General features: G+C 41.9%; 1 protein-coding gene across 1 annotated transcript; it reads left to right on the forward strand.

Annotated features, from left to right (window-relative positions):
- Positions 1–657: 657 nt before the first annotated feature.
- On the forward strand, positions 658–8,570 carry LRPAP1 (LDL receptor related protein associated protein 1). The gene is made up of 8 exons (XM_056489511.1): positions 658–903; positions 3,136–3,280; positions 3,607–3,731; positions 5,059–5,179; positions 6,070–6,228; positions 6,790–6,872; positions 7,744–7,920; positions 8,237–8,570. The coding sequence occupies exons 1-8, from the start codon at positions 724–726 to the stop codon at positions 8,300–8,302; spliced, it is 1,056 nt and encodes a 351-aa protein (XP_056345486.1). The 5' UTR covers positions 658–723; the 3' UTR covers positions 8,303–8,570.
- The last annotated feature ends 3,408 nt before the right edge of the window (positions 8,571–11,978 follow it).

Consider the following 11,978-nt stretch of genomic DNA (forward strand, 5'->3'; position numbering starts at 1 on the left):
TCTCACACCCCTGCTGCCCTCACCATGATCCCAGAGCCATTCCACCCCTCATCCCTCAATAACAACCCAGCCTGTGTCCCTTCATTCCTCAAACCCCTGCTGCCCTCGCCATGATCCCAGAGCCATTCCCACCCCTCATCCCTCAATAACAACCCAGCCTGTGTCCCTTCATTCCTCACATCCCTGCTGCCCTCACCATGATCCCAGAGCCATTCCCACCCCTCATCCCTCAATAACAACCCAGCCTGTGTCCCTTCATTCCTCACACCCCTGCTGCCCACACCGCCCCCCTCGGCTCCATCCCGGTACAGGGTGTCCCTCTCTGCCACTGCCCAGGGAGCACGGGGAACCGCTCCCCATTCCTGCCTTCCTTTCTTCTGCTTTTATTTCTCTGTGCTCTTGGGCATTGTGTTAATATCTGAAAACTTTGATGAAAGCAGTGAAACCCACTGCGGCTGTGTTCTCGCACAGCTGACATCAACGCCGAGTTTTGAGGGGAAAACTCCTCATCAAACGTGCCACGTTTAGCGTATTTTGTGAAGCAAGCACCGAGGAGAATGGCACGAAGAGAAACAGCTCAAACCAAACCCATCTCAGCTCCCCAGACCCCAAACCAGACTCTGGATTTCCGACCCTCCCCGGCCCCCGCTCCGCCCCAGCGCCGGCGGGGGCCGCGCGGCCCGCGCGGCATCTCGGGAGTTGTAGTTCCCCGCGCGGCGCGACATGGCGGCTCTGCGGGCGCTGCCGGCCCTCGCCGCCGCGCTGCTCCTGGCCGCCGCCGGCCTGGCCAGCAAGTACTCCCGGGAGGCCAACGAGGGGCTGGCGGCCGGCGGCGGCAAGCGGCGGGAGGCCGGGGAGTTCCGTGTGGTGAGGCTGAACCAGGTCTGGGAGAAGGCGCAGCGGGTGAGTGGGGCGGCGCGGAGCGATGGTGGTGCTCGGAGGGGCTGCGAGGTCGGGCCCGGCCGCTTCAGGCAGCATCGCCCGTCAGGGAGGTGGGGAGGAGCGGGGACCTGTGTGAGGGGAGGCCGAGGCTGTCCGGCCCCGGCTCGGTGGTTTTGTTGTGTTCTCGGGCATGGCTGTCCCCAGCCTCAGCAGCGAGCGCTGCCTGAGCCCCGCGCCGTTGGCTGTCCCTTCTCCCGGACAGGGATGCGTGCCCGAGTCCTGCCAGGTGTTTAAATACAGCTGTCCGCCTTAAAATACAGCAGCTAAACCACATGGAAGCGGGAGAGAGAGGGAAGCCCCTCTGGTGCCCGGAGGATCTGCGGCTGGCTGCAGAGCTCGCTGGTGGAATGCTGTAGCCGTGCTCGGGTGCTCTCGGCTCCTGCTCTGCACACAGCAGAAATTCACTGCAGGAGAAGAGGAAACCCTCAATCCTGCTGGTTGTGTCGCCCACATTCACATCAAGCCATGTACACAAATACAAGAGGACCGGCAAATGGGTGTCACCATTCCCAAAAGAAAGCCTTAATTTTGACAGTGGTGCTTGAGTTTCTCTCACAGTGGACTACAGAAATATTTGATTAAAGTGAAAATACAATCAAATTATTTCATTACAGTGGAAATATTTACTTAGAACTGAAAAGAACAGCTCCAACAGGAGGAGAAGAATGCACTGCACATACCCCCTGAATATTGTGGACCATGGGAATTAGGGTCATGACTGGCAAAGTTTCAGTTCTTTCAGGCAAAGAAATATAGTTAATATTCATTTTGGATCTTTTGCATCCTGAATAGCCTGAGCTATTGAATTGGAGGTAGGGCATCCCTGTACATGATTAGGGTTTTTCTTTTACTTTAGCACATACTAAGAACCATAAATAAAGTGGTTCCTTCTAAGTGCTTTGTTTCTGTAAAGCAGTTCCCCAGAAGAAGATGGTAAAGAAGACAACAGGACATTCCTTTGCTTTAGTATTAGAGGGATCAGGAGTTTTAGTGTGTTCTATAAGTATTCTATTTACCTGTTATTCTAACTACTCTTGATTTTAGTAATATCAGTAAGCCAAGTGCAAAATGCAGAGAAAAAAGCAGTTTAAAAATCAAAATAATGATATACAGTGGCACAAGATTAGATAATAGACAGCCTATGATGGAAGCATAAATAATAATGTGGATAGCTTCCTGAATTCCTGTCAGTAGGAAGTGCATTAACTCAAAGTAATGACACTTTTCCTAGTTATTTAAAAATAACCTACTGACACACAAAGGAACGGCTGAATCTTTTCAGTATCATTCTGGTGTTTAAAAACAATACTGAGTGCTGAGTATATGCTTATTAAACATGCTACTTCCTCACTGAAAATGAGAATTTTTATACTCTCTAAGCTGGTTTTAATGATTAAAAAAATCCTCCAATAGATGGGCTTGTCCTAGGACTGATGGTTTCAAGCTGGATCTGAGCTCCCAGGAGCTGGGCACAGAGTGGTTGTGCACAGGAGGGGTTTTATCACCTCTCTTCTCTGGGCTTCTCCTCACCTCACCTTCTGTTTGCTGATGTGCATGTAGACACAGACAAAAGTAATTCTGCAGTATTAAGATGGTTTGCTACATTTCTTTGTTTTAAACTGAATAACTAAAGTGTCTAAAATCTGAAAGTTCAGGATCAACTCTCAGCAGTGCTGCTTAGCCAACCTCCTATTAGTCATTGTTCCTGTTTTCTCTGTAGCTCACAAAATTTCAAGCTGACCTAGCATTCATTTAAATGAATGTTTGGGGTTTTTTTCCTATCTTCAGCCTCAGTGTCTTACCTTTTTTTCCTAGTATGTCAGACGGGAATACCTCTAGGTTTTGTATGTCTTAATGCACATAAACCATGTTAAGAAATTATCTGGGATTTTTTTTTTTTCGTTTTGATCAGAGTAAAAATTGCTGATGAAGTGGCTCTTTGACCTTCAAGGCCATCCTCAGTGATCTGGTGGACTGAAAAACTGTACTAACCAATAAAGTTTTTCAACTCACAATAACTATATGGTTGGAAGATGGTCCACAAAAAACCACATGTGGTGGCAATGGCATGTTGTTTGAGAAGAGTTGCTGTGCCATACTGGTTGTTACATATCTGTTCTGGTTCCTGAGGTAGCTCTGAAGCAAAAGGGGACTTCACATAACTAATTACAAACCTTTCTCTGTTCTTGTTAGCTCCATCTCTCTGCTGTGAAACTGGCAGAGTTGCACAGTGATCTGAAAATACAAGAAAAAGATGAACTAAGCTGGAAAAAACTGAAGGCTGAAGGGCTGGATGAAGATGGAGAGAAGGAAGCCAAGCTCAGACGTAACTTAAATGGTAAGGTCTGTCTTGGAAAGAAAGGGTTTAAATTTTGCATCAGACACACGCATGGATAGACACATGTGTTTAAAGTATTAAATAACAGGTTGTCCTTCTGGATATTGAGCACACAAGAAGTTCTTTGGAGGTCATCAGGGAGCTGCAGGAGCCTAACAGAGTCCTTTGCTCCCAATAATTTTAGAAGAGCACTGTGTCTTGAGCTGTTAACTTTTCTTCCATGAGCTGCGAAGTCCAGCTCTGCAAGTCACAGATGTAGCCCATCTCTCACCTTCCATACATCCATAGTTGGTTCTCATCTTTCTGTATCTTCTATTCCCTTGCAGTCATTATGACTAAATATGGAATGAATGGGAAGAAGGACTCTCAACTACTTGATACCAACTATATTAAAGATGGCACAGAAAGTGACACACTAGATGATCCAAGACTGGAAAAATTATGGAGCAAGGTGAGTAAGACTTCCAGGAACTGGAGTGTAGGAAATTAGTATCTTTTCACTGAACTCTTAGCTGTGTCTTCTGAGAGCAATCAGACTTGGAAATAGCTTTACTACTCTTTTGTTAAGCACTGACCAAGCTGCCTTGCTCTGTAGCTCACATCTTTGTGCCCTGAGGGTATTCCACCTGCATTTAGACCATCCAGCTGTGGAGGTTGTCTTGGGTAAATAAAACACCCATATTAGTCTGAAGGGTGAGCCTGGGTCCCCTGAGGTGAAACAGAGTATTTCCTCACAGTTCCCTGAACTTATGACTTTCCTTAGTGTGACTGTCACACTGTGTGGTAGTATATCTATGGTGTTTTTCCCAGTTTTCTTATTGTTGTTTATGTATGTTTCTAATAAGATGCATTTAAAATAGACTGAAAGTGAAGTGTATTGTGGAGAAGGGTTTTAAATAAGGACTTTCTCAAACTACTATTCAACTGAAAATTTCCAGGATTTGCATTCATACATAAAAAGTGGGAGATGTACTGTCAAGTTTGGGCAGTTAAAACTGGCAAAGTCATAATCTTCAGAAATTAAACCATTCAAATTTTAAGAAGCAACTTGTCACGTAAATCTAAAGAATTCTCCCATGAGTCTAGTGCAGGGGTAGTAAAGCAGAAAAAAAGATTTGCAGGCTTTTAAAATGTTACTGTAACTAGATACAGCTCTGGCAAAGAACATGATGTCCTGTGCTTTGGGGAACAGTAAAGTGCAATAGGAGAAATATTCCCTAAGCAAAAAGAAAAGGGGTCTGAATAGGTTTCAAAAACTCACTTTTGATCAGGCATTGCAGCAAGTATGCCACCAGATTTGTGGATAGTGCCTCAGCTGTGTGAGCAGTGCTTCCTTAATAGTTAGAGAGCAAGTGCAGTGATGAAATCCTCATATGCCAGTAGAGTAAAGTGAAGTAAAGACTGTATTTAATATCAGGCTGCATCCCTCATGCAAATGTTCCCTTACAGCTGTCTGTGGAGCTCCATGGCCCTTATTTCTGTATTAAGTTGTTTCCCATGGAATAGAAATGCCAGACACCTTTCACTGGGTAGTCCATAGCAAGTCCAGCTTTATGAGTCTGAAGCAAACTTCTTTTGACATGATTAAAGGCATCTTACCCATCAACATCTAAATCCTGTCCACATACAAATATTAAGAGAATTTTTTAAAAAGATCTAAAGAAAAGCTGCACTTAATAATTTTGTAAATGTGCTAAGAAGTGGGAAGACATTCTGGCAGTTGAGGGCACTTGAAAGCACTTGGCCTGGGAAGCATAATGAGCTCATGTTTCTTTCAGGCCAAGACCTCTGGGAAGTTCTCCGATGAGGAGTTGGACAAGCTTTGGCGAGAATTTAAGCATCATAAAGAAAAGATTCATGAATACAATATTCTGCTGGAGACTGTGAGCAGAACAGAAGGTGCCTAAACATTTCTCTGATGTTTCTTTTCTCTGCCCATTGTTTCCATCACTTCCAAATTTCTTTGAAGCTCTTGACATTTCTGTCAGAATCGCTTGCAGATGCTGGCATTTTCAGATATTTCCTGGGTTTAGTTTTGCATTAGCTGCCAAAATTCTTGCCATCTAATGAAAATGTTGCCATTACAGTTTTCTGATTCTGCCTGCATTTCATGCAGGGAAGATGCCATCAGATTAACAATGATGGCCATTGTAGTTTACAGGAAATTGGCAGCAAGCATAAATCCAGTGCTACAAAACGGGGTTCTCAAGTCTGCAGAACATGCATGTTTTATGTCACCAGCAGGGAGCCCAAGAGGAGATATTGAATATCTTAGGCACCAAGCATCAAGTCTATTAAAGCATCAAGGATCTGAACCCAGCTTGCTATATTAATCTGATCTAAAATTGTAGACCTGAAGAATTCTAAAGCTGACAGTTTGATGTTTGCGTTACATAGTCCAGTCTGGAAGCTGCTGAAAATCATTTCACCATCAGATGTCTTGGTTCATGAAATGTCCAGGGAAGGACTCATTAAACATCCTTGTCCCATTTTCTTGGGATATTGCTAACCTGGAAAAATAAGAGAATTTCCCTGCTATAATCAGGTGGCTAGTAGGAGTTATAAGGCATTTCTGGAAATCACCCTCCAGAGCACCAAGGGACATTGATCTGAATACTGACCTGCAAAAGAATTACTTCTTAAAAGTCTGGTTTTGATGCTTTGTTTGCACTCAACTTAAATCCTAAGCACTTAGTATCTTTTATTCACCTGAGATTTGGGGGATTTCTGGAGTTTTTGACCTATCAAGATTTGGCCCACAGTCAATAACACTTATTGTTCTTCGACAGATATGCACAAAAATGTTATCAATCCATCTGAGGAGAACATGGTGAAAGAGGAAATCTTGCACAACAAACACAGAGAGCTCAAGGAGAAGTTGAGAAGCATCAATCAGGGGTTTGAGCGTTTGCGGAAAGTCAGTCACCAGGGATATGACAAAACCAGTGGTATGATGCAGTGGCGTTTGTGCTTATTGGGGATTCATTTTGTTTTAAAAAATTAAATCAATGGGCAAGTAAAAGGGTATAGTCACAGTATCACAGTGTGTCATGTACCACAGTGGGCTGAAGAGATGCAGCCAGCCAATCCTATTTAGAGCCAAACCCTGGAAGCCTGATGGAAGGATACAGCCAGTGTGTTAAGAGGATAGTTCTGTCTTCCATGCCCCCATGAGAAGGGATAATGCTCTAGGAGTGCAACTAAATGAGACAACACACAGGGCAAGCAATGCTTTTATCCAGTTCCTTGGGTTTTTTTGTTTTTTTTTTTTTTTTTTTTTTTTTTCTTTCCAAAACCTACTTGTCTTACCTAGTAATAGTGTCTAGTTTTATCCTGTACTTGGATACTTCTCCCTTTTTGTCTATATAGATGTATTAGAAATGCAGTGCTTAATGTCTCTGTTCTTAATATCTATATGTATGTTAGAAAGCATCTCTTCATCTTTCATAGAAGTTGGGCATTAAAAGCATTGTGTCCAGATTTTCATTTCATTATATGTGTTTGTTTAGAATTTGAGGAACCAAGAGTGATTGATTTGTGGGACATGGCCAAATCAGCTAATTTCACTGAGAAAGAACTTGAATCTTTTCGAGTAAGTAGAATTCCAGTGACTTCTCTTGCAGAAAGTTATTTTGCCACATAAAGAAACACTCAATGTTACTGTGATTGCAGCTGCTTCTGTATTACCCTCCAGACACAATAAAAAAAAAAGTCATGCTGCCTTTTTAATACTTCAGATACATAGCCGTGTATAACTAATCATATGCTGGTTTTGTTATAATCAGCAGAATGAAAATTTTGAATCCTCTCAAAACAGGTGTTGCATATTTTGAATCTTTGAAAGATCAGGCCCTGCTTCTTTGTTGCCAGTGCATCAAATTTACCCCTCTTACCCAATGTCTTAATTAATGTCCTTGGGAAGCACTGTAATCTGTATACCCAGCAATTTCCTTCTCATGCCCATCTCTTTTATTGTTAACTTTCCATGCTGGAGCTGTGTTGAGCTGACACACAATTACTGTGATAAAGAGTGTTTTTCAAGGAAATAATATAGAAATTCATACCATTTTTATTCAAGTTGTATAAAGAAAAGATTTTATTTCATTTTTATCTGACTCTGCCTGTTAATCAGATTTTTAAAATAGACTTTTTTAAAAATTTGTCTCTCTCCCCTCAGTCTACTGTTCTTATGCCTAAATTTTTACTTGGTGTTCATTGGTCTCATCTCACAGCCACCCACAGTCTCCTTTGGAGGACTCTGCAGTGGGTCGTTTTCAGCACTTGCTTTCAAAATCATTAGTCTGGTGGTGGTGGTAATGGATTGTCCAAACATTCTTAAGAAATAGGGAGCTGAAAATGCTTTCTGTGCCTGACTTAGTAAAGTATCATTAGGAGTGTCTTGGCAAGAGAAAGGAAGGCTTGGAATAAAACTCCTCTGAAGCTGTGTGTATTTGTTATCTTAGGAGGAGCTGAAACATTTTGAAGCAAAAATTGAAAAGCACCATCATTACCAGAAACAATTAGAGATTTCACATGAGAAACTGAAGCACGTAGAGGGAACTGGAGACAAGGATCATCTGAACAGAAACAAAGAGAAATATGCTATGCTGCAAGAAAAGACAAAAGAACTAGGATATAAGGTCTGTATAAATCCAGTGTTACATAGATGTTGAAAGTTTGACTCAGTAGCAGAGGGGAAGTAGATTATCCAGTGCTGATTTTTCATGCAAACTGAATGACTTCCAGAAGGGGAGTTCAAGGCACATCTGTTCTCCATGTTTAGTACAGCATACACATAGTTGTTTTTTATAGACCTAATTCTAAAAGGCCTGAAATCTTCCTACTTTCTACTCTTTCTGTTGTTACAAATACTCATAGCAAAATCTGAATATATTACTTTATTGATAATTTATTGTCATCCTGAAATTTGTTTCGTGTATTTTGTTTTCCTGGTAGGTAAAGAAGCACTTGCAAGACTTATCCAGCAGAATCTCTCAAGGTCTTCAACACAATGAACTATAAAAATTTGTTCTGCTTCATGGGATCAGTCTATTAACACAAAGCAGTTAATGTGGATTTTTGAACAGGACTTACCAAGGAGTCCTTCTGAAATAGTAAGGATTGAACAGTTGTGTCCTGTAAGAATTTTTTTTCTCTACTTAATTACCAATTTTGTTTTTGCACTACAAAATTAAATGATTAGATTAAATATTTCGATTGCACATCTTGGATCATGTAAATCTTATATCTGAATCAAGCACAGCCTTTGAAATAATCAGTTTTGTCAAAAAGGATTCCTGCTAGTAAAAGATCACTAATCTTGTAGTCAGGTAAGGTATTCTGATCAATGAAAGCAAACATTGAGGTACAGGAAGGTTAAACAGAGGCCAGAAAAGTCTTTATTTCAATACTTGGCCTGTTACATTTCCTACTTAAGGTAACAAAAATACTTTTACTTACTTTGAGCAGTGGCTCAGAGCTGCACTGCTGCACTCTATGTGAATCTCATGTGAGAGGGGGAGAAAGAGTAAGGGGGGAACAAGTACTGAGGTCAATTTGCACAGTTTAGTTATTGACTAACACATGTGTGTACAATTATCTTGTTCATGGTTTCTTTGGTTTTGCTACACTTGGTCATTAAAAAAATCAAAACAAGGTACTGCTGAGGTTTTGGGTTTTTTTTTTCACCTTCCCTTTCATATAATGAGAAGTAACCAGACCTGTTTTTTGAGCATGTTGCTAATTCCTGTAATGTTCATTCAAAAATTATTTTTTAAGAGAGGAGGGGTAGCTTTGCAGCACAAAGATGTGTTTCTGTGTTCTGAATAGACAGAAAGATTTCTAAAGCAGCTTATCTCTGAGTATATATTCCAGTGCAATCTCCAGTAAAGATTATCACTTCCCCTTTCAAGACCATACTTTTCTGGTAAAAACTTTGGCAGACATCAGACACCTGGGTTGAAATTGTCCATAATAACAATGTTGACCCTTTATTTCAAATTAAAGTTTCAAATGAAACTGTTCCAGGAACAAGGCCAAGACCAAGGTCCAGTGTGGGTGAATGATTACAGCTGCTTGGTTGAGGAGCTCTGTCCCTCACAGATGGCAGTGCTGAGGTGTGCTGGATCAGGCAGCTCCTCAAGCATTGCTCTCCCTGCCTGTTCCTGAGAAATACTGTAGACACCCATCCAGGCAGAATAGGCACTTGTCCTGGTATGTCATCATGGGTTAAAAGTAACATGATGCTTTACTAAAAACCTGTATCTTCATGTGCAAGTGATCTGAATCAAAACTGTGGTAGAAGTCTTTGAGATTTTCTTTGAAGATGGAATCTTTTTTTTTACTTTTTGAATTTAATGTAAGCTAAGAGTTATTTATATTCCAGAGGATGGCTGTCCATCACAATAACAAGCCACCACTAATATTGGCAGTCTCCTTAGAGACAGTTCTGTTCATGCTAGTTTATAGTTTATGCTATACCTTTGGTTGGCAAGATAAAAAAGGTAAATCCAAAAATAGCTACAAGCTATTTATGAGAAAACTGCTTTGTTTTTTTTTTTTCAAGTGGTACAGACTATTCCTTCCCCAGACCATGACTTTAATGGCTGTTCAGCTTCTGTGTCAGAGCAGTAGCTGTATTACCTTATGAGTCTGTCTTCATCAATTCCCTGTGAATGCAGAGCAGAAGTGTATTCTATATTATATTAGAAAGCAATGTCCTTCAGTGTCACTGTGTCCTTCAGTTTCCCCTTTGGCAGGGTGAGAACTAAGTCTGTGAGCCACAGGTCAGATGGGTGGCTGTAGCCTGGGTGGGGAGGGTCCCACAGAAGTGGCCCCTCAGTGAAGAATTTGGACACATGCAGTAAATGCATCAGCAGAGGAGAGGAGCTGCACAAAGCACTGAGCCACTGCTGCTGAGCAGTCCTGGCTGGGTTGTAGGGAATGGAGCAGCTTTCGTGGAGCATGTTCAGATCCTGCTGCTGAGGGAGATGTGCTCCCCACAGGAAAGCAATAATATCTCAGCCTGCACTGAGGGCAGGCACAGCAGCTGTGAGCTCCACACAAGAGGGCACAGCACAAAGCTGCATTTCTTCCTCAGTGTGTACCAGAAGTAGAAAACGCTTACCCAAGAATTTCTGAAGAAGCAGAAGGTGCTGGATTAATGGACTGAGTAACCAGAGTCTGATCAGTTACTGAACAAGTGCAGAGGTGATGGCTGAACCAGACACTGGCTGTGCTGTGACCTTACCTACTGCACCATGACAGTAATTGGGCTCAAAGGCCAGGTGGGCTCAAGCAGAGAGAATGCTTGGCAACTGCTGCAAAGTACAAGAGGCTGACAAAATACTTACATGTCACAGTAATTTAAAACTGGGAACAAGTCACAGCTCATCAGAGGCAAAAGTTGGAGCTGGGGTCAGCACAGTCACCTCACTTCAGTTACTGAACAGAGCTGTTAATGAGTCATAGGGCCCAAAGACTGGGCACACAAACCTAGAGCAGAACAAAAATAAAAAGGCTGTTGCTGCCCCTGGACCCAACTTCCCCCTGAAATTGTCTGTGGCTCAGCAACAGCATAAGGGAAAATATAAGCAATTGTCTCTGCTCATATCAAGGCTCCTCAGGGCTTTCCCTGCTTTTTAAGATTTGGGACAGGTTAGGGAGGTGTAAAGTCTGATTCCATTCTAGTTTCTGTGGTCATGCATCAATGTATGTAACTATTCAGTACATTGTTGCAGTTTTAATCCTCCAAAGACTGTTCATATAGTCAAAATAACAAGAGTGGATAGTGTTTAAGACATTAAAGGTTAAAAAATAACTTCAGTCACCATTCCTGTGTTTCTGTAAAGACCAACAAAAATTCAAGGCCAAGAAAAAAGGTATAAATGAGATATACTTACACTCTCTACCCTGTGAGGGTTAATAATGGAGTTTATAGGTTGCATGGAAGAGGCATCTGAAAAAGAAAGAACTAACACTTCTATACTGGTGTTGAATCTTCCGTTCCTTAGCAGATGTTCTATCTGATCCTTTTGTAATTTTTCAAATTAACAAGTTCTTAAACTACTCTGAGAAACAATTTGAAATACAAAAACATGAGCAAAAGAAAAGGAGAACTGCATTTTTTAGGAAAAGAAATCAGAACATTTCATATTTTATAGTCAGTCAGATTCTGCCCTGGAAAGAGCCTCAATGTGAGTAAGCCTGTCAGTGACTTCATGTAGGACAGATTTTATTTGTTAAAAAGCAGGTGGAAGGTGAGGGAAATAAATACATAAGGCATTCAGTGCAACAAAAATAACCAAGTCTTTCTTAAAAAAAAGCACATCCTACATGTTGGTACAGCAGCTAAGATGGTATCATTCTACCAAGACAGATAAGGAACAGCACTGTAGCAGATTTATTGCTGCAAAAATTTCCCCTCTCCCCTCCCATGGGATCCTGATGAATGATTGATCTGGCAGTAGCAGGAGTATTTTTATTCACCAAGTAGAGATGATTTATATTTTGTCAGGTGTAGTGCCATCTGCCTTTTCAGATCCTGATTCTACAGGTAGGGATCCCTGTGCTTCGGGGTGGGAGCAGGATCCTTGGCTGGGCTCCTGCTTGCTGTGTGTCCAGCTCTCCCTGTGGGGTTCCCTCAAGCCAAGGTTAATGCAAATTAAGGTAAAAAGCAAGAGACAGGGAACCCACCTTA

Source organism: Oenanthe melanoleuca, chromosome 4 (genome assembly GCF_029582105.1).
Source record: "Oenanthe melanoleuca isolate GR-GAL-2019-014 chromosome 4, OMel1.0, whole genome shotgun sequence".
NCBI classification, from domain to species: domain Eukaryota; kingdom Metazoa; phylum Chordata; class Aves; order Passeriformes; family Muscicapidae; genus Oenanthe; species Oenanthe melanoleuca.